The 27,598-nt window shown below is 49.8% G+C and overlaps 1 protein-coding gene across 3 annotated transcripts in view; it reads right to left on the reverse strand.

The window, feature by feature from the left end:
* The window catches only part of Rps6ka2 (ribosomal protein S6 kinase A2), a 277,507-nt gene that overhangs the window by 24,151 nt on the left and 225,758 nt on the right, over positions 1 to 27,598 (reverse strand). For all 3 annotated transcript variants that reach the window (XM_060373460.1, XM_060373462.1, XM_060373461.1), the window contains 4 exons: positions 22,832 to 22,902; positions 21,186 to 21,274; positions 12,036 to 12,100; positions 3,279 to 3,381 (listed from right to left, as the gene is read on the reverse strand). In XM_060373460.1, coding sequence (XP_060229443.1) covers positions 3,279 to 3,381; positions 12,036 to 12,100; positions 21,186 to 21,274; positions 22,832 to 22,902 — 328 coding nt within the window. The remainder of the gene's footprint in view (positions 1 to 3,278; positions 3,382 to 12,035; positions 12,101 to 21,185; positions 21,275 to 22,831; positions 22,903 to 27,598) is intronic.

Raw genomic sequence — 27,598 nt, forward strand, 5'->3', positions numbered from 1 at the left:
TGCCTTGCAAATAGGCTCGGTCTCCCACATAGATACTTCTGTGACCCTAAATTAATGTGACCAGGGCTGACTGCTTGGAAATAAGCTTCAAATGGGCTAGATTGGGGAACGTTTGTTAAAAGGAGAGCACGCACTGCTGTTTTTAGAATGTGAAGTTATGCACAGCGAGACATGCAATGGCAGCGTGCAGTTTAATGGAGACTGGCTCCCTCCCTCGACATGGGCCCTGTGGATGGATGGGCTCCTCAGGTGCTTCAGTTTTATCTTTCTTTTTCCAGCAGGAGAGTCTGGCTTTGAAGTCTGTTCTCTTGCTTTCTCTTAACACTAAGAGACTGAGCTGAGGAAAAGAGTTTAACAATGCCCATCTTAGGGATATAGGCTTAGTGTGAAGAACTTAGGCCATCTAGGAACTCACTGAGCCTGACAGTGGTGAGGGTATAGACCAGGGTCTGTTTATTGCATACTGTGTGTGTGTGTGTGTGTGTGTGTGTGTGTGTGTGTGTGTGTGTGTAGGGAACAGGTCATATTAACTTGAACTGGTACATAGTGAGCAGTAAGAAAATGCTGATCAAATCAGGAACGTTTCTCAGCATTTGCCTCTCTCGGAGGTACAAGAATGGCCAGTCTGCTGAAGTGCAAAAAGGTCTTTGTGTGAAGCTGGAGGACCTGACATTTGGTTTTTGAGGCTCGATGGTGAGCAAATGGCAGGTCATAGAAGTGGACCCTAGAATGCTTTCTAATTGGATAGGAGCTGCTGAATGCCAGCATAGTAACAGCAGAGCAAAATTACAAGTTAAATTTAAAAGATAAAGCTTTAAAAGCAGACACAACCTTTGGATGTTTTCTGCCTGGTGGACAGGCTTTCAGACCTTCCACTGGCATGCTCCGCTGTGTAACTGACAGGTGATCAGGACGCATAAGCTGGATGGCTTCACTTTAATCAAGACTTCAGAAAGTCCACCCCAAGAAAGGCCCTTGGTGAACGTAGACTGTTTCAGAACCCCATCACCATGGCTGCTCTTTGACTTGGAGGTATATCAGCAATTCTGTTGGGAAATTCTTACCCCGATGTCAACATCAGAGTGTCTTCTCTGCACTTTTAGCACTGGCATTACTGCCTCCCCCAGAGGCAAACTCTTTGGCAAGACGTCTTAACTTAGTATCTGAACACATTATGATGCTAAGGAATGACACGAACCGGCTGTAGACACGGGGTTGAATGCACCATGTCTGATGGGTTTCCCCTGGGCTCATATTAAGATCAAGCATCACTTTCCATGCACAAAAGGCTTATGAGGCTTATTTAAGGCCACACCAGCGAACTAGGCTGGAGTTTAATTTCCCCATGGAACTCAAAGTGCACACACATCGGGTCACTCGGAGTTGCCTGCATTAGCACTCAGCAGTGCGGCTTAGCTTCCTGTGAGCATGTCTAACATGAAGCCTCCTTCCCGTGACAGACTCACGACGATCGCTGCCCTTCCCACTGAGGCCCCGATCTCCACGTCTTGGCGGAGGAGTCTCCTGGCTCACAGGCCATCCTCTCACCCAGGGAAAATCGCTTTTGTGCTAGTTCACCTGCAGGTCAGATGCTGGAGGATTCCACAGCCGTTCAGATGCCCGCTGGGCTCTGACTTGCTGACCTCAGCAGCTGAACAGGGGTGCTCCTCTGTGCACTGGCTCACACCATCCTGGCCTGACCGCTCTGCGGCAGAGGTAACGTGCAGCGTGACGACATTCAAGGACAGCTCCTTCCTCGGCCTTGCTGCTGACTACAGTTTTGGTCCTCCCGAGGCATGAGTGGGACCCGGAGGGCAGAGAGAGACACCCTCGTGGTGACTGTCTGGGGCTGCATGCCCTGAATCATGCCTGCTCTTCCTGCCATATTGCTCAAAGAGCCCAGACCCTAGAGAAGTGCCCCCACAGGCCCCACAGCCCTGTCCATCATCACACAGGGGAGGGCACGCCTAGCTCCCTGCCCAGCCGGGTGTGTGTAAAGGCATCGCTCCAGACCCGTCCCCAAGGGAACAGGGTGAAGTCTCCACCCTACTTCGCCTGACTTGAGACTCGTGGTTGCTGATGGCTAGTTTCCAACAACCATGTAACGTTTCCTACTTGAGAGTAGTGACAAACTCCAAAGACTCTCTGTTCAGGGACTGGAGAGATAATTAAGAGCACTGGCTGCTCTTCCAAAGGTCCTGAGTTTATTCCCAGCAATCACATGGTGGCTATACAATGAGATCTGGTGTCCTCTTCTGGCCTGCAGGTATACATGCAGGCAGAATACTGTATATATAATAAATAAATGATTCTCAAAAAAAAAAAAAAAAAAAGAATCCCTTCTCAGCCATTAGCAGATCCCATAACGACCGACTGAACTTACTCCCGAGTCTGCAAGGGGCTTAGCCACTGCCCTGCATGTCTCTACACCATCACTGGAGTGGTGCCCACCGCCCTACCCACAGTCAGCTGTGTTTGCAGACAGGGTCCCCATGGGAGAAGTCAAAGTTAAATGAGGGCAGGGAGTGGGCCCTCCTCCCACAGGACTTGTGTTCTTACAAGAAGAGGAAGAAATGCCAGCACCCTCCAGCTTTTCCCATCCACAGGAAAGGCCATGAGAGGACACAGCGAGGTGGCCAACTATAAGACAGAGAGGCCTTACCAGGAATAGACCTTTCTGGCAACTTGACCTTGAACTTAGCCTCCAGCACTTCGATGTAATACCTCTTGCTAAGCTACCCTGCCGTGTTATGACATCATGTCGGTCTAAGACAATGACAGCATGTAAAACAGTAAACCAGAATGTTAATGTTTAAAGGGAGCTGACCAGCTATAAGGGGACTACATGGACCCCAGAGGTCTCACATAGCATAAAGCTAAGTTTCTGTGCTGATCTAGCTGCACGGCATCCATCATACAGGGCCCAGCTTTTAGAAATAATTACTTAGTTCATAAGGCCAGTATCCTAAAGACAGCCATCTTCTTCCACACATCAGAGATGTAAACTATCTGTCTCCTTCCTGTGTCTTGCTTGTGTGGCTCTGGGAGGACTGTCACTGCCTAGTGTCTCATGAGAGAGGGGTCCATAGAACACTGATTGCTTCTGAAGTGGATGTCACACAAAGAGTAGTGAGATTCGGCTCTACCACTGACCCCTTCCTGCTAGGAGAACTCAGGAAGACCAATGGGACTAAAGGTTCCTCCCTGAGGGAACACCCTTTAAACAAGCTCTCTGGAGGCAGACGGGACCAGCCCAACCGAGAAGACCTGACACACACCTGTGGGCGTCCTTGCAGTAAACTCGGGGTCAAAGTGGAAGGTGTCCTCAGGCCTGCCCACTGCTGGCTTGAAGGGCGGCTTGATCTCCTTGCGGTACAGCTTCTGCAGGGAAAACAAGACAGATCCTGAGACCAGGCTGGGGAGATCACAGAGAGCAGAGGCCACAAGCAGCTCTCATACTCCTGAGATGTATGACGAGGAGCAACCCAGTGTGTGTTGTATAAAAGACCTTATACAAGTATAGAAACTACATATCAGGTGTGAATTACAAAGGTGTAGTTTGAGGGTAAAAGGTCTGAGGTCTGCTGAACGTCCTTCAGTTCAGGGCAACAGTTTTCCAACTTATTTTTGGCTGCAGGATTTTTATCTCTGAGAAAACATCACAGGTTGGTCATGCATGCTGCTGGCTGAAGGGTCACCACCTTGGGAGCCACCTTTGGGTCTCTGGGGGCTGTGAAAACTGAGGCCCAGAAAGCCCCTTGCTCACAGAGATCTTTCCTCTGCCTTGGCTACTGGGAAGACACAGATGTCCAGGATAGATCCCTCTCAGACCTGCTGCTGGATTCAGACACACGTATACACTTTTTAAAAATCCCAAAACAAAAGGATTCAAGCAAGAAAGGACCTGGGATTTGGTATTTGCGGTCAACACTTTGGGGAACCCGATACCCTTGACTAGGAGGATCAGATGGCCCTGGTTCCCTTGGCTCTCCCAAGATGTGCTTTCAATCATCTGTGCAGACGATAGTGGATGAAGTAATTTAAGGACAGTACACACATATCTGTGATCTGGCAGGGTACCTGTGGACATTGTAGATGGTGAAGAGCTAAGGGTACTGGCTGAATGCCAAATCCCAGGCCCTTTCTGGCTTGAATACTTTTTGTTGTTGTTGATTTTTTTAAAGTGTGTCTGTGTTTGTTTGTGTGTGTGTGTGTGTGTGTGTTTATAGAGGGTCTTGGTATGTAGTCTAGGCTGGCCCGGAATTTGCTAAGGAGCCTAGGCTGGACTTGAACTTCTCATCTTCCTATCTTAGTTTTCTGAGTGTTGGGGATGCAAGCCTTTGATACCATGCCCGGCTCCCTTGGTACTTATGGTGAAGGTTTTGGGGTCCATCTTTCCAATTGGGGACTCATTGACTGATCAGGTTCAATACAACCCATGACAAGGGAAAGCCAGACCTATCACCTTACCAGGCAGGGAAACTGAGGCTAAGAGATACAGTATGTTGTTCAAGGCCAAGGGTGAGTGGGTGAAGCAGAGAGGGAAGAAGGAGGTAGACTCCAGACCCTTTTAAAAAACACTACATGCTCAAAACACAATGGGTCTGGAGAGCACTGCACTAGGCCCAAAGGGAAGGGGGCAGCAGGTGGCTGACAGCTAGCGCTTGGCCTGAGGGTGGGTGAGTGGGTATGAAAACAGCAGTGTGGCCTCAGATCCAGTGTGATCAGACATGCATATGCAGCACTCAGGTACCTGTGGGAGCTGTGGAGAAGCAATAATTCATCTCAGCTCTGAATTAGAATTACTTTGCCATCCCACTCTGGTGGATGCCTCTCAGGACCAGAGAAACAAAAAGCCCATATTCTATGGTGATGCCAGTTCAGTTGGGATACACATCTCTATCCAGGTATCTCTAGGAGAAAATCCCACAGCAGGAACCTCTGACCAGAACCCAGGCCTTGCCAGAGACTGGGTGCCTCCTACTCCTGTCCAGAAACTTCTGGCTAAATTGCAGGTAGGCTGCTGAAAGCATTAACCTGCTGGAGGAGAAGCCACTTCTCCATCTGAGGGTGGTGGAAAGTGGGAGGAGGTTGGGAGAAAGGGAGGGAGGGAGGATAGGAAAGGGGGAGAAAGAAAAAGGGAGAGGCAGGCCATCTAGAAGAGGCAGGGTCATGACTTTCATGAGGGGGTCTTCTTATACAAGAGATTTCCATCACAAAGACACAACAGACACAACACAGCTGCCACTTAAGTCTGAGAAGCAGCTTTAGCTAGAAATGCTGGAGCTCATGGGGGCCATTTTATTTGACCCCTCAGCTCATAGAACCCTAGGTAGGGAGAAGGCTGAGGTCTCACCCACGCCTGCCTAGCTTCATAGTAGTTAAGCAAACCATTCCTCAGTTGGACCTCCTCCCCCAAAGGGATCCTCCTCAGCAGGATGCTGGTAACGCCTAGGGATGTGGTTGTCCTGTGCGTGTGTACGTGTGCCACTGTAACTTGCTCAAACTGCACCCATCTCTGGACAGTCCATAACAGAAAGCATCACCCCAAGGGGCCATGATACCCACATGCCTGGCTTGGCTCAGCAATCTCACTCCTCTCTCATTCTGTCTTTTTTGGTCCACCCATCATCACTGTGACTGCACAGTGAGGTTTGTGAAGAAGCATGGGTGAGTGCTGGACAGATCTTGCACATTCCTTATCACCCCTTTCCTCCCTACAAGAAGCACTGATGTGGGCAAAGCTGGCTGTGGGTCTGTTACCCTATGACGGATGGGGCACACACGCTGCCCAAGAAAGCCCAGCTTTGTTTCCAGATATTCTGATACTTTCTTGATCCCAATTCTTCTACCTTCTTTTATCTAGTAGATCAAAGGTTCATGCCTGGAAGGCTTTATATTAGTTATCTAGGCTGAAATGGGAGTGACTAGAGTCCAGTGCATAACCCAGCAGGGTGCCGAGAGATCTCTGAGTTGAGAACATCTCTGACAGATGGAGGAGGCAGATGGTCCAGATGATGTATGTATGTGCTTCTCCCTGTATTACACTCAGATCACTCCTTTGCCCTTCATACACCCCAGAGGCCAGTACTGGAGCCACCAGTGGACACTACTGGATGACCAAGGACTGAGGTGGTCACGCATCACATCTGTATGCTGGGAACAGCAGGTTATATAAGGCATGCTGGCAAACATATACTCTCGTGTTCTTTTTGAAGCCTGATCCAGCTACAGAGGCAGAAGGGGACAGGTGGGAGACTGGACAGAACACCCGCCAAAGGACAGACACCTTTCCTATGGCAGGGCCATCCGTGTGTATCATTGCTAGCAACAAGTTCTGGGCAGCCTCCATACTCCACTCCCTGCTCTGTGCTAGAGTGACCTCCTAGATACTTCTCGTGATCTTGGGGACAGTTTTGTGTCTCCCTCTTGCTGCACAAACATTCTGGAAGATGCTCATATGTGCTCTTATTACACATGGTGTCTGAACACGAGTGGCTCTGAGGGTGGCCTCTGCAGAAGACAATTGTGCTTTGGTTTTTGAGTACGAATTACTGTGCACAGGTTGACGTGAGGGTCACAGCATTGTGCCCAGGCACTGAGCTTGGCCAATGTCTGTCAGTCTGAGATTCTGGAATAACTCATGCCCACCCTGAGGCAGCGGGAGAAAAGAAGTGGTACTTCATGGTTTTAAATCACCTCATTTGCCCCTCAGCATCAAGATGCATACTGAGAATTTTTGGTTTCTTTAAAAAACACAGAAATGTTATGGGACTATGTCTCTGTTTTAATCCCAGGTGTGAGTTGTGGGGCTGTTCAGACTGTCCACAGCATCTGACAAGCAAAGGGCATGATTTGGCCAGCTGCAGATAGTTTCTGCAAGTGTGTAACATTTGGAATTCTGGGGACTCTTGAAAGGGCTTGTGGCAGAGGGGCTGCGGCAGCTGCTCCTGCTGTTCCTGCTGCTACTGCTGCTGGCGGTGCTTGCTGGTTGCTGTTGCTGTGATTTTTCAAGCCCTCCATGGGCAACGAGACGAGAAGAAATTGAATATCCTGACTGCAAAGATCAAACTTGTCCCAAAGAGACTGATGCCCCTAACCAACAGGAAGTAGTCTAATAATAATAAAGAATCCCCCTTTCCTCCTATCCTTCTTTTTCTTCTACCTAGTGTTGGGGGATTGGAAGGGTAGAATAAGAGTAGAGAAGGGTGGAAGAGAGTAAGGACCCCTCACAAAGCGGCAAACAACGCTACAAAGATGACATCAGCTTGGCATTGCCATCGAGACGGGGTTCACACTGCACACGTGCTGAGGAGGCTAAGCAGGCACGTCGGGGTTTACATATACCCAAGAGGCCTTGTTGGAAGTGAGCAAAGGGCAGGAAGCGCAAAACAAAAATGGAGACCGCCAAAAGAACATGCAAGCGGCTCTACTCTGGGGTCACAGACCCTGACATCCGTTTAATGCAGTTTGGGCTCAGGCATTTGGAAAATAACCTGCTCCAAAGAGCGAAGGACACACAACATGTGCCATTTCTTAAATGGCAATGCCAACATGTGCAGGCACAGAACGATGGCGGGATGGAAGGAACAGGGAGGATGGAGATGGCATCCAGGGCATCGTGGACGGGCTGTGCCGGGGAGGAAGAACACTACCTCTACGAACCTACCCAACCCAAGTGCTGCTGCAAGCTATCTGGATCTAGAAGGGCCCTCGACAGAAGGAACTGTGACCACCATCATCACGGGGGCTTTGGAGGAGTGAACTCTCCTGGTACACTCAGCACAGGGGGAAAGCAGCAGAAATCTTCCTTCCTGTGGCAGCGGGAGCAAGAGCACGCGGTGAAAACCCAGCTGGAACCACAGTTATGAAAACTGTGATAGACTACCACCCTGGACCTGCTCCAGCCAGTACACAGGACAGCCACAGGCCCCAAGCAACAGACGACCACACACAGAGCCGCCTAGGTGCTCTGCTCTCAGTTTCTCTTCAGACTCCTTCTCACCTCACAGAAAAACAGACGATGTGCTGGGCTGGAAATGTAACAAGCACCACAAGCATGAGTCACTGGCATTTGTAGTTAACAGTAATGGTGCCACGCCTGCAGCCACATCCGCCAAATCCTTCTTATGCCGAGAGTCTGTGCTTTGGCTTTGGAGAGTGGTCTGGAAACAAGCGATGTGGTAGCTCCCTCCACTCTGCCACCCTGGGAATGAATCTGGTGAAGTATTGTTCTCTTCCCGTCTGAGGTCTAAGTGCTGTTTTACCCTGGCTCTGGCTTGCTAGAAGCCGGCTGGCTGGATGCCAGCGTGGTCTGGCTTGCTTAGCCTGTGAGGTCACCTTTTCTGTTTATTTTGGGTCTGTGCTAATCCCGAGTCCTCAGCATCGCTTCAACCACCAGGGAAAAGTAAACACAGTTTACGTTTGCCGGCTCCACCGGCTCCTGCACAAGCTTCCTGGTCTATAATTAACTTGCAATTTTTTACTTAGCTAGGCAAGCAGCACGGGTATTCAGAGGGCAGATCTGGAGCTGGCATTGATGTGCTGGGGGCAGAGGGCAAGCAGAAAGGCAGGGAAGCCACAGAGACCTCCACCTGCTCCAGTGAACACAGCTAAAACCTATATTTCTGTGGTAGGTGACAGGCTCTGTGCCGGCAGGTCATCAGATCCTCAGGGGACAATTGGGACTGACATGTGTTTACTTAAAAAAGAGAGAGAGAGAGAAATATATGCTGGTAATTTGGGGGTCACAGAAGGCAGCGGTGAGCAAAATAAGTAAGCTCTTCTTTTCTCAACTGCATCATGAGGCTGCGCCTGGATCAAGGGCAGAGGCAGAAATCTGATGCCAGTAAATGTCTTTCGTCTGTCACTCGTGGATGGACTGTGGAGGGGCATGGGAGAAACCCTCTGGTGAAGCTTCCCTGAGAACGTGGGACCTCTGTGGTTTTCAGTGATCTGAGCTGCTCACACACACCATCTTCCTTCCTCCCTTCTCCCTCTCCTGGCTCCTTCCTCCCTGCTTCTGTTTTCCCTGAACAGGGCACTCACATACTACTGCCACGGTTGAACAGCCACCTCATGGCCCACCAGACCTCACCCCACCCCTCCAGGACAGGGCCTCTTCCCCTCACCATCACTTCTACTAAATCCAGGCAGGCTACAAACATTGCTCAAGGCTGGATGAATTAACATGAAGGCAGGTCTCTGGGCTCCTCTATGTAGGACTATTCAGTAGAGCATTGGACGGAATAAGGTAGCCATCCCTCCAGGCTCTGCTGCGTACTGTCTGTCAAGGACAGTGTGAAAGTAAACATATTTGGTCCTAGTGACCCAGAGGGGCCTATTTTAAAGCCAAACAGAATAAAAACCAAATGCAAACAAATAAACAAACAACTCTTCCCCACATTATTCTAGCTTGAATTACTTTCAATGATACAGCATCATTCACTGTGGGAATCTATCGTCTATGTTTGCACTGAGGGGACATAGTTCCCCAGTGACAGAAAGGCGATTGGGAGCTCTGAGCCTGGTGTAGTCTATGGAAGGTGTGTCCCACGAACCTAGCCTTCTACAGCACATGCTAGTCCAGTCTTGGCCCAGGGCAATGATCAGCTCTATTGTCAACTTGACACAGTGAGGAGGACCACCTGGAACAAGTCTCAGGGAGGGACTGTCTACTTTGGGTTGGCCTGTGGAAAACTGTCTTCATTAACTTAATCGATGTGGGAAGACTCAGCCCATTGTATGTGGCATCATCTGCTAGACAGGGAGTCCTGAACTGTGTTAAGAGTTGAGAAACTGAGCCATGAGCAAGGTCAGAAGCAAGCCAGGGAGTTGCCTGCCTTGTTTCTCCGTGACTGTAGAAACAACGTAACCAACTGTCTCAGTTCCTGTGGCCTTGACTTCCCAGCAAGAATGGGTCATCACCTAGAACTGTGAGGCAAAATAAACCCCTGACATCTCTAAGTTGCTTTTCCCCCAGTTATTTCAGCACAACAGAAATAGAAGAGGACGGCGTTCCAGAGTCTTCTGCAGCTCAAATCCTAGGAACCTCATTATACAGACCTGGGCTCAGTGCCTGCTCTAGGATGTTCTTAGATTGTCATTCATTAAAGTTCCTTCTCTGCCAGATCCTCTGAGGGGGTGCTACCTGGGGCCACCACCAGTGGGCATGGCTGGGGACTACCCTTTCTTTCCAGGAACAGCTACCAGGACTCCCACTTCAAAACATCCCCATGTCAGCAACTCCCTGCCCCACCCCCCACCTTACTCAGCAACTCCCTTTCCACTCCCCAGCAGGGTCTTTGGAAGGAGGGCAGAATATACCTGATAGGGAACGGGGCGGGGCATCAGGTAATGATTCTTCACAGGCACCAAGCTGGCCTGAGAGACTTCTCACCTATGACTGCCCCTCACTCACTCAGTGGCTCTTCCGCCCTCCCTTCTTCTCTCTCTAGTTTCTCCACATCACCTAACTCCCTCCAAGGCAGCTTTCTGGTGGCTCCCTGGCCTGTTTAGAGGCCTCGGTTAATTCTTCCAGGCCAGCAGTCCTGACTTCCACAGGCTCACACAGAGCCTGACAGAAAGGAACACTTATCACAAAGTTTTGATCTATGTGGAGGATTCAAAGCTAACGGGGCATGGGAGCAAGGGTCAGGAGCACAGGGCAAGTTTCCTATGGTGACAGAGATGATGACATTGAAGAGAATACCGGGAGGACAGAAAGCGAGAGGCTTGGGAAAAACAGGTCCAGGAAGATGACCAGTGGGAAGAGTGGAACGGGGGGCTTGGGGCTTCGTTCCCCTCCCACCTTCCTACTTTTCCACCAGTGTCCTTTTATGCAACCTTCTGTGCCGCAGCACTAGATCATATGACCAGCATCTCTCTCCCACAATATGCCTAACCCCAGCCCAGGAGGTACCTAAAACATAGAGCCTCGGTATGCAGGCTTGAGTCAATGAATAGAACGATACAAACAAAGAAAAACCAAGGTGCAGCCCCTAGCAGGGAGAGGAGGTGGCACCCCTGAGGGCTGGCTTTCACAACCCACATGCTATGCTGTGCTGATCATTCCTAATGTGAGACCTACTGCCAATGAGGCCTGTCTGTCTCTATGGGCCAGTCTCCACAGAGAGGTGTCTCCTCAGCTCGCATAGCCTGAATGGGAGCTGGGGAGCCTGTTGGTGGGTGGAGGGGGAGCTTTGGTTTTGCTTCTGCAAGGTCCCATCCTCTTCGGCTTTGGAGGAGGATGGTCTGATTTGTTAAGTGCTCTCTGCACACCAGCTGGGAGACACAGGCATCCTGACAATCCGCCTGCTTCCCTCTGACCTTCCCTGGGAGAAGATGCCTTACCTAAACAAGTTCTGTAATCAGATCTGCAGAGCCACAGACTCTCTGACTTGCCTGGTTTGGATTAGGCTCAGGTAGCATGTTCTCCAAGGTAAGACAAGTGAGGACATAAAAAAGGAGGGTGGGCAGAGAGGAAGATAAACCTTACACACTAGATGCATTTTGCTTCTGTCTTTGTTGGTTTGTTTGTTTTTTTCAGTGCTGAAGATAGGGCCCAGGACCTTATGTATGCTGGAAAAGCACTCTGCCATTGAGCTATACCCAGGCTGATGTTTAAATATTCTGTTAAAATGGCCTCTTGGATTAATTTAAAATAAGGTCCCATGTGTGAGGATATTGTATGACACAGCATAGACAGACTGTCAGATGCAAGTCAGCCCTGCAAGCCTGTCTGTCACTGGCGTGCCTTCGGCCTCAGCAGATGCTAGCATCAGCGTGGCTGGGGAAGGTGTAAGGTGATGGATGCTGAGGATCCAATGGGTGGCGGCACTAGGGAGGAGGACTTAGGACTGAGGGCAGGAGCTCACCAGTTTGCACCTCTCTGGGGAGCCAGCCATGTTGGGCATGCTCACTCACGGGTGGGTGGACAGTGTTTGTCTCAGACTCTTAGTGTAGACGGAGAGGCCAAGCGCACCGAGCAGCAGCCGTGTCCCTCCGCCCTCTCCTTGCCCCCGAATGCAACTTACATTCCAGTCTATGGTGACAAAGAAAGGGTGCCGCTTAATCTCCTCCACTCCATCGATGCCGGCACCTGTCACAACACAGCAGAGAACATTCCTCAGTGCGAGTCCAAGGCCATGTGTCATCCCTCACTGCTACTAACGCAGCTGTGTGATGGATGAGAGGGCACGCTGCAGGCCAAGTCCTGACTTGGTCTTTTTTTTTTTTCCAAGAAGAAATCGCCAACTTGCCCTTGGCCTCAGAGCCCAGGAAGCCCCCATCTGACTCCAAGACTTGTGATACAGATGCACTCCGAAGCAGAGGTGATAAAGGAAAGGTAGTGTGTCAGGACCAGACTTCCTGCTCCTGGCACAGGGATACCCAGAGAGGAGAAGGTGGCAGTCATGGCCACAGACCATGTTTACAACACCCAGAACACAGCATCTGGCCAGGTTCCCAGGACTTGACAATGCACAACACGGCCAGAGGGTATTGTGTTGAGCGCCTGGCCAGGTCACTGTAGCATTTACCAGGGGAAGAAGGAATCTCAAGAAAGGAAAAGGAGAGTGGGTAGGACCAAGTACAGGATGTGAAGCCTGGCCTGGGGTCCCCTCTCCCACACCCGACCCTTGCACAACGGTCATTGCCGGCTGGGTCTCAGTTTGTGGGTCTCTGATCTGTCCAACCATTGTGTCTACCTAAGTTCTCTTCTTTGCTTATATCAAAATCCTAAGCTGCATGCTGCAGGCGTCGGCAGGAGACAGAGGCTGTCTGTGTCAGTGAGATCACTGTGTGTGTCACTCAGCGCCAGAGCCAGCCTGGAGTGAACGGTGAGTTCCAGGGGAATAGCATGAGTGTGTTAATCAACTGGCAAACACCCAACACCCACCGAATGTGAACCTGAGTGTCTGGCGGGGGGTGGAGGAGAGATGACACATGACTTGCTATGCGCTCCATTCAACCCTTCTTTAAACTTGAGGCTGCTCTAAATAAGGTCAATTGATTAAAAGCAAGGCCCAGGAGCTCCTGTTTTCCCTAGGACTGGAAGGCAGGCAAGGAGCCCAGGCTCTGCAGCCTTGAGTCAGGGACAGAGCTAGTCTCAGGAACCAAACCATATGAGTCTTGTCAGTTCCTGTCCCAGGGTAGGAAATGAATGCCGGACATCCCCCCCCCCTGCCGCCCCATCATACATACACACACCATACTCCAACCTCCTCCTGACTCTAAGGCCTAATGGTTCTGGTCAGAATCAGCTGGTCCTCTTGAGTCCTCCCCAACTCGGTTCAGGCACCTACTGGAGCCCTACAGTGGGGCTCCTTTGTAAGACAGCCCTGAGCAGGGTGCCGTGAAGGATGCTGTGGTGACCTGTCCTAGCTGGAGTCTCTGGGGGTAGAGCCGTATATACCCCATGACTCATATGCTGACCTGTCTGCTTTGCTCACAGCAGTGGCATGCATCACCTCCCACCTCTCAGGTAGCTTGGCCAGGCCTACACTTGGACAGATCTGATTGGGCCAGCCACACCAGGTTTCATTCACACACCAGTCTCAGTCTGTGTTATTTGGTTGCTGTCACAGTTCGATAGGAAAGCACACAAGGAAAGGAACCCGGGGAAGGGCTCAGGCTCAGGTGCTCCGTGTCCACCCAGTGGTATAACAGGTGTCCCTTTGGGGACGTGAAGCACACATCCTCCTCTGTGTCCCCTAATCAGTGGTCACTTCCAGATGAACAACTCAGGCTGATGTAGACCGTGTAACCTGCTCCAGGTCACATCTGCTGGATTGGAGAACTCAACTGCAGTCCCTTTCTGGGGACTCCACCCTTAGGCCCAGATCTGACCCTCATCTCAGACCCCCAGGCAGAGGCTTCTGTTTTAGAGAATCAATCTCCCTTGCCGAGCCCCAAACCAGAGGACCAGGCATTTTAGTTCCTAGCTCCTAGTGTTCTTTCCTTGAAGGGTTCTCTGCTGCCGAATGGCCCAGAGCTGTCCTGATGGGACACTGTCCCTGTACTCCTTTGATGAGACCCGGAACTCCAGACCAAATAGTCAGTCTGGTTCTGGTTACTGAAGAACCAAGTGCCTCAGACTCATACCTCCTCTGGGTCTCAGCGATGAATGTCACCCACCCTCCCAGGCTTCAGCACGGACACCTGTCCAGCGAGGCATGCCTTGCCTCTGTTTGAAGAACCTCTATACACACAAGACTTGCAGTATGGTCTGCAACTAAAATAAGGGGGACACCCTAGAGAAGCTGGTGTCGGGGTGTTTATGAATCTTCTCTGTTACTCTCCCCTGACCTTATTTTCTTCTGCAGTTAGAATCTGGCACCAACTTTCAGTTTTGCAGCCTCAGCAAAAAGAGCTGATATTCTGAGTACTGCTCAAAAACTCTATGCATTGGCGGAAGGTTTCTGCAGCCAGGTCTTTAAAGCTCCAGTGACCTTTAGAGAACAAACTTGGTCATTATTCTTCATGCTAGTCTTATCCTCTCCTAAAATATTTTAAAATAGATAGTTGGGGATTTGGCTCCACTTTTATCTAGACTGAACACATTTGACAAATAGCAGGGAGCAGAGTTCCGGGCAGGGAGGATGGGAACGTGTTTGTCCTGATTGGGAGCCAGAGCTGCTACATTACAGGATCCTGACCAAACACTACTCAAGCCTCCCCTGTCCCAGGAGGAAGCCTGCAAATCATCTCCTGTCACAGGCACTGACAGGACCCCGGAGTCAGACAGGGAGAATGGAGGACAATGGATCTCTCTTTAGGCTCCATCGTTGCACAGCAAGTTTCCCAGGCACACACAGAGGCCTGTGGGATTCAGATGTCAGCCCTTCACACCTAGTTCCGAGTTCTAATTACCGTGGGCATTTTTCGCATGGAGACCTCCTGAAGCCTGGGCCCACCTTTCTATACTTGATTAAAGGCATGAGGCACAGGATCAAGAGCCATGCCATCCTGGAGAAGGGGTCCTTCTATTACCCGTGTTTAGCCCGTTCACACTTGAATACCCTCCTCTGACATACTCATTTCATCAGGACTTCCAAGTCCAGCAAACTATCCCCAAGAGGCTCTGCTGAAAAGATTTTCACTGGTTTTATTTTTATTTTTGGAAATGGTTAATTCCTAGCTCCTCTGCAATGTTTACATTTGTTGCCCCCACTCTGCTGAGGGCTTGCCTTCCTCACCTCCTCTAATTGTAAATCATCTGTATCTAAACTGAAACCACCTAGAGAGCCTTCCAGGATTGATAGAAATATGAGCTCTGCTTTTTTATTTCTTAGTCACTTATATGCTACTTGCACATCACTTCTTTGGTTTTAAAGGGTTTTCTGTCCATTTAAATTGTACCCGCTTGATGTTAACAATCTCTGCTTGATAATTGTGTCTTGCAGAACTACTGGACAGTGTGTGTGTTCGAGCATGCATGCATGCGTGTGTGTGTGTGTGTGTGTGTGTGTGTATGTGTGTGTATGTTAGTAGCATAGCCTGTGGAAACTGGGATGAGACCTCGAGGGACGGACAATGTCTGCTATCTGTCCAGATCATCTCTGGACAGGAAACAGAATGGAGACATGGAACCCCTGGGTGAGCGAACAGAGCTGCTCTAGACCATGTCTACCACATCAGTGTGATGAGGAACATTTACTTGCCAAGCTGTTTGTGTTCATCACACATCTGATTCCGTGCTGGCCTCACCTCATGCTCCCCTGTGAGAACTTGTGGGACCCCCGGGAGAGGCTGTGGTTGCTCATTAGGGGTGAATGGAGAGCTGCCAGCTTTGGAAAGCCCAGGAAGCAGGCTAATAGAACCAATGCTTCTTGTCACTCATCTGGCTCTGCAGGAGAAGCCAGAGCAGAAAAAAGGGGGTTTGAAAACCAATCCCTGAAAATGCTGAGCTCAGGGAGGCAAGATGCAGCAGAGCTCTGTGTAGAGATGGACACTGGACAAGCACCCATCCTGAGAGGGGCTTACGCCTGAGGAGTGGAGAACGCACCCAGCAGACCAAGCAGCCACAAGTCTGAGCTTCAGTCTGCCATCTTTCTCCAGAGGATTCTGATTCTGATATGTCTGTGTAGAATTCTGAAAGGGTGAGTCCCATGCTCTCCTCATCAGCATTGGGGGTGGGGGTGGGGGTGGGGAAGAGCTGGCCTGAGCCCTGCCTCGCTTTCTGTTTTGGTTTGTTTGTTTGTTTGTTTTAACCCTCCTCTCTGAGCTGGCAGGTTTTAGAAACTGTTCTCAGTCACAGATGCCAGGTCTGGGCTGGATCCTTTGTGGCATAGGTAGGGGTCCTGGAAGGCAGCCAGGACAATAATCTCTGTAGCCTCTGCCATGGATGGGCTCTCACTCCTCAGCCCAGGCCCCTTCACCCATGCAGGCATGTTGAACACCTCAAGGCTGGTGGGTCCTCCACCCAAGGACCTCTGTTGTCCAGCCGAAGGACCTGACAGGGATCTGGCAGTTCAGGGCCTCAGCTCTACTGAGGGCACCCAGCACTCATATCCAACAGTTACGCACAGCTGTAGGTGGCAGGTGGAGGCTGCTACGTGGGAAAAGAAGCGTGTGGTACAGAATGAGTCAGCCAAGAAAAAGGCTGTGGGGTGGAGGACGCTCAGGCCTGGGACAGCTCAGGATGCGGAAAGTTGGCCGCTCTGAGACATTCCTGTAAACTACAGCACCCCTCCACAGGCCCTTTACAGTCACACTCAATCCATGAGACACAGGACAGTATTTCCTGGGTGCCAGGAACTGTTCTGTCCTGTGAGGTGCCTGATGACTCTGAGGTACACACACTTATCCTCAGTTCACAGGTGAGCAAGCACAGAGGGGACGAGCTATGGGCACCCAGCTGGTAAGAACAGACCAGGCAGGGGCCAGAGCAGAGGATCTAGCCCCTCTCTGCTGTACCCCGGCAGCAAGGCATCTGTATGCATCTCCGAGCCTTGTCTTTCCTGTGCCACCCCAGAACTCTTGATAATGAGGACCATCTGTCAGATCTGGGAAGACCCCCAAGCCCAGCATATGAATGAGGGGCTTGAATGAGACCCTCCTAGGTCGCGTTCTGTGCACACGACCGTCCTTCACGGCACTGTACTGTTCTCACCATCTGCTCAAGCATGATGAGGAAGAGCCAGGAGACCTGGAAGGCTGGCCTGGACCATCAGCGGCTGTGCAGCATTGTTGGATTCAGGAAATGAACCCTAAAGTGAAGCCCCAGAGGACAAGGTTTCTCTGGCCTTTCGCATACACCCGCTTCTCACCAGCCTTCTCTCTGGAGGAAGTGAAGCACTGGCATTCCTGCTCGCCATAGGGTGCAGAGGAGCCAGGACTTCTTTCTTCCAAAGGCAACAGAGAACCAAGCGACTGCTGCCACGCTTGCCTACCTTCCCAGGCAGGGATTCTGACCATTCACGTGATAATGGGTCCCAGGACATCTGTTTAAGAGATGGGGTTCAGGAGTGGAATGCAGGGCTGGCGGAGCCTATGGAAAGTCTGCTGAGCCCTGGGTCTCCGCCCACCATCTTGTGCTCTCTCTCAGCCACATTTTTGTGGGGTGTGCTGTTTCATCAAACCCAAGAGCAAGGGACATATTCCTGGTGTCTTTGGTCTTCACCTGAAGACCCTCATGCTGGGTGCAAGTGTGGCAGAGTGTGGCAGTTACACCTTCTGCTCAAGGGTGCCAGTGTGGCCCTCAGGGTGGGGAGAGGGAACTGCAGATTCTCCACCGCCACATGGGCAGTATCAAAGCTGAGGTAGGCCAGTGTGTCTCAGGATCTCTAAATACTAAATGTTTCCCTTGAAAACAGCTCCTCCCTCCCCAAACAAAAAGACTTTTAACTCATAAAAAAATAACATATGCTTACTGTTTATAGAGCCAGCCAGCTGAGGGGCAGGAGGTGAAAGGGTGGCCCTCTCTTGCCCACCTAGGAAATGAGCATGTCTGCTTGCCTTTGGAAAGCTGTCTCCTACCCTGCATTACATGACCTTCTAATATAGACTGACCATCCTGGGCTGCCGCATGCTATTTGTTTAGCTCCCTTTCCTCGTAAACTGAAGCATCTGGCCGCATCACACAGGAGAAGCACCTCTCTGCTATGGCCGAGCCCTGCACGCAGCTGCAAGCCAGCTAGCTAGCTAGCTTCCTCTGGACATCGGTCAACATGTCTGAAGGGTGCAATCCCAAAAGCGGACTTGACTGGATGAAGCTCATGGGCTTTCCCTACTCAGCTAGAACTCTTGCAGGAGCAGCATACCAGGTGCCATCAATTCCACTGAGACCCTGCCAAGGGTGGAGGTCACCAAATCTCTACCACCATCCTAGGCTGCGAGTAGAAAAGGTCCAGAGCTCTTTGTCTTATCCCAACACACTCAAAAAGGAAACAGGTATGAAGACATTCTCAGGAAGCAAGAAATCTGTGATCACAACTGCCTAACAAGACAGGAAGTCTGGTAAAGAACTGAAGCCCTTGCTGGATGCCTTTGGAGCTGATAAATACAATCTCAAAATAAACACAAATCTGTTAAGCCTAGAATTTTATATAATTATTTTTCTTCTCCTGTTTTTTTTTCTAAACCTCCCTACCTTCTATGCCCATTTGCTGTACAGAATGAAAGTGTGTTAAATTCAAGGAAAACAAATAAACTGAGATTTTTTTTTTTCATATAATTCAGCAAGTACAATCATGGTTGAAGCTTGGGGCTTCTCCACAGGGAAAAAAGAAAAAAGAACAACCTTGGTATAAATTAAGTTGAACAGAATTCATGTGTGAATTAAAGACAGTTTATTTGCAGCTGTAACAGATGCCCAAGGACTCAGAGACAAGCCCTACCTCGGAGAGCATTCTCCAAAAGCCTGTCCATCTCTGCTCGAGACTTGACAGAGCTGTTTTTGCACAGTTAATAAGGCACCAATGCTTGGCTCCAACTTAGGGCTCTGAATAGGACACTGACACCTGACTTGTCTCTAGAATGCCAAATCCCCCTAGGAAGTGGCTGTCAGCTCTTATATTTTTACACAGTAGAAGCCGTGTCCAAAGCATTGTGGCTATCATCAGGGGACCTGTCCCTGCTTGAGGCCTCCCACATGGGGCTCTTCTATTCCCCTGATGTCCTAAAAAGTAGATGTTTATGAAAAAGCCAGATACAACAGGCTCCCCCAACCTCATGGTTGGACGAGCACAGGCATGAGTGAATGCTATGGTGGGTCAGTTTAATGCACGGGTTCCACAGTTGAGATGAGAACCCAGGATGCCTCCCTGGGGAAGGAGAGTGTCCAGTCTTGGGCTGGTGAAGCCAGGAGGGATTTTGGGGACTGACCAGCTGGCCTCATTCCCCAGGGAGAAGAGCTGACTGCCCAACGTCACTGAGCTAGACATAGCTAGGAGCAAGGCAGACCTGGCAGTTCAGAGATATTGTTAGGGCCTCAGGCCACATCCATGTGAGCCTGTGCTTACCCAGTCAGGATGATAATAACCCACCCGGTCCCAGGAGAAATCACAGTGATTTTTGGCTGAGGTCCTATCTGAGATTTGCATAAGTGACCCAAGAACAACAGCCCAGGGACAATCTGGCCTACGGGTTTCCTCCAAATCACGAGCCAACATAAACAACCCTGTGTGTATGTCCACAACAAGGAGTCCACCATGGCTCCACACATTCCCATCCTGAGGCCTGCCACCTCATCACGCCACTGGCATCCCAGGGACCAGAGCTGCTTACCTGGGTCTTTCACTTTCTGGTTGGCCATCTTGGTGAGCAGCTGCCAGGGAAACTGCTCTGGCCAGGTGATGAACAGTCCCAACTCTTTGGCCCAACTGTAAAGACCCCACTGGGACAGCTCAGTGAATGTCAAGTAACACAAAGCCAGTCTCACCATGCTTCTCTGGCTCCCCACGCTCCCCTAGTTTGGCCATAGAGACAATCACAGGCTCCACACAGGACAAGCATCCGTCCAGTGGCTCCTGGGCAGTCCGCTCTAGGCATCTGAACGTCAGCATGTGAAGCAGCCATTCTCACCGGGGACTCCCCAGAGACCTTGCCTGTGTCTGGGATGGTCATGGGTGAGGAGGGAGGTGGTGCCAAGGGCATCTGGACCCAGGGCAACCAGAGTTGATGTGTCTCTGACAAGCTCAAGAAATTGACTGTTTTCACCTTGCCCTGTCCTACCTTACCTAGAACTATCAGCTAAGGCAGCTTCAGGAGGAAACAGCTGAGTGTGACGTGAGACCCGGGTTAGAAGTTGAATGTGAATCTATTTAATTGTTGAAGTAGCACAGCAATACTTTACAATCCTCACACCACATTTGCTGTATACAAATACCCTCACACTGGTAGGATGCTCCTAGGATGTAGAACAGTGCTTTTAATAGTAGCTTTACTTTCTTAATAACTGAAAGATTGTAAATTATTGCAGAAGTTCCCTGAATCGAAGCCGATACGTGAAAGAAATAAAATGAGGCCGAGCTTCCTTTGGTGCTGAGCCAGGCAGAGAGGAAAATCTATTTTTTTTTTTCAAAAATGGAGAATTTCCTGACTCACTTCTGGATGACGGGTTCCTGTCTGTGAGGCTGCAGCCAATGGCCTGGGTACCTTCTGCTGGTCTGTGGAACACACCATCAGCAGCACAGTGTGCTCATCCTGCCATGGACCCTCACCCCATCCCTGTGTCTCAGTCTATCCCCAAGGGTTTCTAGACCAAGTAGTCAACTTTGTATGGTTGGTCAATGTTAAGATAAACTGGGCTCTGTATTTGTTGGACTTCTTAACTTCAGAGGCAATACATTAGAAGTGACCTTTCAACCATTCTGCCTGCAGTTTATGCAGTTTTTAGAAGTATGAGGCATGAAATCAGAAGAAAACATGATGGTTTTGTGCAAAAGCAGAGACTACTTTAAAGAACAAATTATGATAACTTTGAGAATCATATGCCTTTTGGCAGTCCTGATAAGAACATGTGTTTGTGAAGGCCACATGTAAGTGGTCCCCAGCTTTGAGGACCCTCTAATTTCTGTAACCTCAGCAAGGCAAAGCATACAGTTCAGTCAGAGTTGGGGTACAGGGAGGTAGTCTTCCATGTTCCCAAGGGAGAAGAATATGATTTCCCCCACATTCCTAAGGGGGTCTAGATGGCAGCCTCATTGCATTCCTGCAAGAGGGGGTGTCAAGGGGACCCTTACCTAACCGGTTGCAGGGGTTCCTCTTGAAAAGGGCCCTCAGCAGGCTCTGTGCCTCCATACTGAGGAACTGTGGCATTCCCAGCTTGGCTCTGGAAGGCAGAATGGGATGCAGGTTAGAAGGTAGAGGGCAAAGATAAGTGCATTCCCCAGTTTTACAAGGCCACTCTGTTTACAAGGGGACAGATGCTCCAACATGTGGAGCAACAGTGCCAACGCTCTGGTTTTAAGGACCCCATTATGCTCTAAAATTATGTGGAGACACCAAAGACTTTCAGCTCATGTGGCTTAAGGTTAGTTGTTGACCATAATCAAAATTTAAAATGAGAAATTGTCACAATTGCTGCTAAGTAATCCATTGAAAACACAGTGAATAATCAAAATAGCAATAGAGATTCCCTAAGTATCAACAACATTTTCAATGGAAATTATTTTTCAAATCAATTTTTTTTTACTACGCAAAGTGTTTTTTGTTTTTGTATATATATATATATATATATTTTAAGCAAGAGATAATTAATAGTGGGTTAACTTTGGCAAGTTCCTTCCTGGCACCGTGGGAACAGTGGTTCTCTCATCTTCCCTTGGTTGGGCTGCTGCAGAACTGTGGAGGATGTCTGGAAATGGAGCATCCCAAGGGCACAGCAGCAATGTTGGACCCTGGTGTCTTCGGACCTTACTCCTCAGTAAGGTGCTGAGCATGGGCTGACCCGTCAGCGTGGCTGCATGGGCCCATATGGAGTTGCTGGAGGGACTGCTCCAGCTTTAGTAAAAAGTAAACCAAGTTACCACTAAAGCCCAGGGAATAGAGGCATTCCCGAAAGAACACAGGGTGCAGCTAGGGCAGCTACAGATTGATCAGGTGCACGCGGGCTCCCTGGCTCCCTGGCAGGGCTCTAGGAGGACTCTGAACAATGCAAAGCTTTTGATGTGTCCTCACAGTAGAGCTTCCTCTATACATCCTTTATCCCATGTGTAAGGGAGGGGCTTACAAAGACTTGGCTTGCCATGTTTGATGGCCCCCAAGTTTAGTAATATCCCTTTATTCTGGCGGTGGTCACCAGGACACTGCTAATCAGTCAGAGTCTGTTGAACCCTATCTCCTCACTTCTTGACCTTCTCTGATGCACATGTCCAACTCATCTAGGACTTTAGGGCACGCAGCCAGAGGGTCAGACAGTGGTCTGACCACCTCTTCTGTGTTCCTGAAGACACTCCTGATCTTTAGGTAAATAAGTCTGCAGAGGAATGAAGCACAAACTGTGCCAACCCCAGTCAGGTGGATGTAGGTGACCATGAGCAGGGTCAGCAGGAGGAGCGGAAGCCCTGCACCCATGCCCTCCCATTCTCCAGCCACCTGAAAGACGGCCATCACACCATCTGGAGGCCAGCACCAGACAATCTACGTGAGTATATCTTTGTCTGAGAATGATCAGCATTCCCCCGGGGATCTTCCAGGACATCAAGGATCCCACACAGCTGGCATGTACTCCATCTGTGGTGACTATGACACAGAGCAGATGGCTCTTCCCCAGTCCCACTGCTCCTACTGAAACCCAGCAGCCCACTTCCTCCTCAGCTATCGACACCAAAGGCCAAGGCTCTGCTCCCGGGTGGAGCAGTGTGCTGGAGAAGGTACCCACACTCACTTGAGGATGAGGGCCATTGTTTCCTTCCTGTCCTTCCCCTGGAACGGCAGGGACCCTGTGAGCATCTCGAACTGCAGAACAAGAGAGAGCACATGAGTTCATTCTTTCATCTCCAATCCCCACCAGTTAGGGTGACATCAGCCATGTGGTGAGGACCTGGTGATCCTGCCTCCAGATTTCCATCCTAGCTGGAGAGATGCATGAAGGGTGAACAGAGTGAATGATGTACTCCCTGTGGTCTCGGGGCTACCTTCCCCCGGTAGGAGAGCCCAGCAGGACAGGGGTCAGAGGGGTAAGAGGAAGAGCATGAGGCCACTCATACTGATCCCCTACATGTTCTGTATCTTTGTCTGTGATGGGAATGCTCCTGGTTACAGCCCATTAACAACATCTGATGGAGACAACATGGCACCAGCAATCTCTCGCACAGACTGCCAAATGCAGAGATAGCCCTAGCCAGGAAGGGAGCTGAGATAAGGTGAAGCCCAACAGCAGCCCCTGCTGATCATAGGTTTCTTATTCACACAAACAGTGCTGATTCTGTGAGCTCCAGAGGCCTTAAATCCAACAGTCATCATAACCCAGCAGCAGCAGCAATAGCACCACCACCATCACCACCACCATCACTGCCACCACCACCATGACCACCACCACCATCATCACCATCATGACCACCACCATGACCACCACCATGACCACCACCGCCACCATCACCACCACCACCATCATCACCACCATGACCACCACCATCACCACCGCCACCATCACCACCACAATTACCATGACCACCACCACCACCACCATCATCACCATCACCACCATCCACCTCCCTTGGAGTATTGCTGCTGTGAGAGAGGGGAAGGCAGCAACAGCAAACCCCTTTCACACACGCGATACTAAGGCTCACAAAAATGTGTGGAAGCACCCACTGTGAGCGCCCTTCACTTTGGTCAAAATGAGGAGGTAGCAGCCTGGCAGCAGATCTTTAATCGGTCACATTAATTCTGCATGTCATGACATCTTCTCCGCCCCTTAACAACTTATTGTCCAGTGTCATTCCTTTGCATTGTGAAAATCCTGGGAAGCACAAGTACAAAGACCCAAATAATCGCCTCAATCCCATCATTCAAAGACACATGCTGCCCTGACTTCCTAAATTATAAAACATTTTATGCTTACTATGAAACTCCCGTAACATCCGTATAGGTGGATGAGACAATATATAACAAAGTATCTACTGTTGGATGTTCAAATTGTCACCAGCTAACAGTATACCTTAAACCAGTGGTTCTCAACCTGCGGGTCATGACCCCTGCGGGTCATGACCCCTGCGGGGGGTGAATGACATTTTCACATATGTGCATATGATATGCACATATCAGATAATCTGCATATCAGATATTTACATTACAAATCATAAAAGTAGCAACATTACAGTTACGAAGTAGCGACGAAAGTAATACGGCAAAGGGTCGAGGCATTAGGAAGGTTGAGAACTGCTGTGTTAGACTGAAATGTACCTAAAAGTTTCCTAAACTTCAGAAATGTGAAAACACGTTAACCTCTCCTTGCTTCGGAAAAACAACCTGACGAAATCACTCAAGGAGGGAGTTCCCGAGCCGCCATTATTGGCAGGGAAGGTTGAGGCAGGAGCATGAGGCTGTTCACATACCCAGTCAGGAGGCAGAAAGGGGTAAGTGTGGGCACTTAACTGGCTTCTTCTCTTTCCCTCTGTCCACGGACAGTGCTCTGCATATGCATGGCGGGTCATTCCTTCTCAGGCAAGCCTCTCTGAAAAATGCCCTCACAAACATACCCAGAAGTGTGTCTCCCAGGTGATTCCAAATCCAGTCAAGTCGACAATGTGGACCAACCATCACTGATGGGCTATGGGCTATAATTCAGAGTGGAATTATAAACTTAAGAGAAATAAGGAGGCTACAGGTTTTTAAATCTTTTTTATTATTGTTTGACAGTTTCATACATTTGCATAATGAATTTTAGTCATTTCACCTCCCACATAAATATGTCATGATAGTGGGAGGGAGGCTTGTTAGAAAGGAGGGTGTCAGTGGAAAAGGGATGAGAGAGGGAGTGGGGGTGATACGGGTATAGTTTATTAATATTATCTGTCTTCTTTCTGTAAATCAACTTTTAAAATTGAACAAGCCCTTGCTCAGTTCAGGTATCTGAACTTGCTGCCCGTCTTGCGTGCTGATTAAGCCAAAGTGCACACAATGTCGGGCTGCAGGCAATAAACAAATGTGTAAGTAATAAATGGCAAGAGCAACAGAGTCCAGATGAGAGTTTAAAAATAGACAAACATAATTAAAATGACTAGGAGATGAGCGGCTCATCTGATAAATAGAATGAGCATTCATAAGCTGATTATAGAAATTACCATCTCAAAATAGGCTCCCAGGGAGGGGAACTCTGGCTGTTTGGTTCTTCCTTGGAGTCTATTCATAGCACGCATGAAATCCCATTTCCAAGAAAGAGCCTGACTGTGTAGAATGAGAACGGTACTTCCCACCTCTGGCCATTTCATCCCTCCGGCAGAAATAGAGCCCATCTCCGTGTCTGGGTGTCACGGTGCTAATTGATGCCACGGGACAAAGTGAGGCAACATTTCTTTGGCGGTTTCTTCCCTGGCTTTTGACAGTGGCTGTGACAACCAGAGTCCATGATCTCTTCTCCCCTTTCCTCTCTCCCTCCCTGTGGTTCATTTCTTTGTACTTAGGTCCGCATGGTAGAGACCAATGCAGGGCACACGGGGACTCTTTGGGAGGAGACAATGATGAGACTGTCTGCTTCTCTGACTTCATCTCCATACCTTTGGGGCCCACAGAAAGGGGCTCATTTCTGGGTGGTGCTCAGGAAGTGCCTCAATTCAGGGCCCAGTGGACGGCTTCCCCTGTGATGAGACGTGTGCTCTGGTGTTAGATGTCACAATGTTGGCCACACGGGAAACACGCATGCTCGGGCACCACGCCATGTGGTTCTGTGAGATACTGATGAGCTTCATGTGAGTAACTATGATGCTCCCATGATGAGAAGGGGCACTTCCCAGGAGCAGTCCTCAGAGCTCAGGGAGTAGGTCCAAAGTTAGCTTTAATTGCCATGGCTTAGGGCATGGGTGCCACCTACATCTAGTTTGGGGAGGTCAAGGAGGCTTGTGGGTACCCTGATATGCACAAGATGCCCTGCAGCTGAGTTTTCCAGCCCCAGTTCTCAGTGGGGCTTGGATGAGGTCCTGCCTCAAGGGAGATCTAGGTCAAGGTCAGCTTGAGATTAGGTGGCGTAGGGACCTGAAGTGGCAGCAGAACTGGCATCGGGTTTCCAGCTACAAGGACTTCTGTGTAAGAAGAGGCCTGGGCTCACAAGGCCAAGTCACTGACCTGGCAGCCCCTGGCCACTTCATACCAGGAAGGCGCATCTCCAGCTGGAAACACTGGGTCTGTTCTCTGATGGTCCACAGGCCACCCAGGTGGTAAAATCTATATGGAGGCACAGAGTCAGTGTCCACAGCAAAGCCCAGGCTGAAATGCAGAGCTGGAAAATGGTAGAGCCCTAGATAGACGGTGGCTCCTGACTAAGGGCTACGTGTAGCAGGGCTTGGGGATGAGTTTGACTTAATTTTTGAGTGCATTTTAGTCAGCTGGCTCTGGTTTCATAAGATTGCCCTGGGTCCTCCTCTGGCATTTCTGAACAGCAGGCATAGTATGATCTAGATCAGCAGTTCTCAACCTGTGTGTGGGACGAGCCTTTCATAGGGTTGCATATCATACATTTACATTAAGATTCATAACAGTAGCTAAATAATAGTTATGAAGGGGCAATGAAATAATTTTATGCTTGGGGGTCACCACAACATGAAGAACTGTATTAAAATGTTGCAGCATTTGGGAAGATTGAGAACCACTGACCCAGACAGTGATCCCTCCAGTTGCTTTTAAAGTGACCTAACCACTGCAGTTAACAGATGGCTCAGCACTCAGATGTGATCCTAGGCTCTTACATCACTTGGGGGCCAGTCCCCAGTCTATGGAGTTATAAACAGCACACACCTCCCCAGGCCATCTCAGAGGTCAGGCCTGCTCAGGCTTTCCAAGTCCTCATTTCTACCATGGGGCTTAGGATTCCTTAATAAAGCACCTCACTGATATCAGCAGCCCCCAGGTGACCCCTTCAGCAGGGTAGGTAACAGGATACACTAATGCTGCTCAGGCCCATCTCCCATTTGCACTCGAGAACTGGGAAGTAATCTTGATGCCACCGGAGGAAGCACTGGGAACCTTGTGCCATAGTGAAGCCTTCTCAGCGAAGCTGATCTGAGTGCAAAAGAGTAGTTGGACAAGAAAAAGGGGAGGTGGCCATCAGGAACCACTGCTCAGCCTTGATTTCCATTTCTGTCCTGTTGTGCTTTGAGACTGGGGGGCAGGGTAGTCGGATCAAATGTGAGGATCTCCCGGAAACCCTCAAGGGACATGTGCTCTCTTACTGTGGCACGTGACACTGTGCCTGCTTTATGCTCGGAGAGTAACAGTGCTGGAATCCCTGCCAGCATCTCTCCACCTGTACCAAGACCTCAGTGTGATTAATTACTTTCCCCTGGGCAGTGACGAAAAACCCAACAGAGAGAATATAGGGGGCATGACAGTTAATCTTGATTATGGGAGTCATTGGATTTAAAGGTATCAAGGAGACACGTTTCTGAGCATGTTTCCAGTGTTTCCAGAGAGAGTGTCTGAGGAGGGAAGAGGCAGC

This window comes from Meriones unguiculatus, chromosome 20 (assembly GCF_030254825.1).
Source record: "Meriones unguiculatus strain TT.TT164.6M chromosome 20, Bangor_MerUng_6.1, whole genome shotgun sequence".
Taxonomy (NCBI): Eukaryota; Metazoa; Chordata; class Mammalia; order Rodentia; family Muridae; genus Meriones; species Meriones unguiculatus.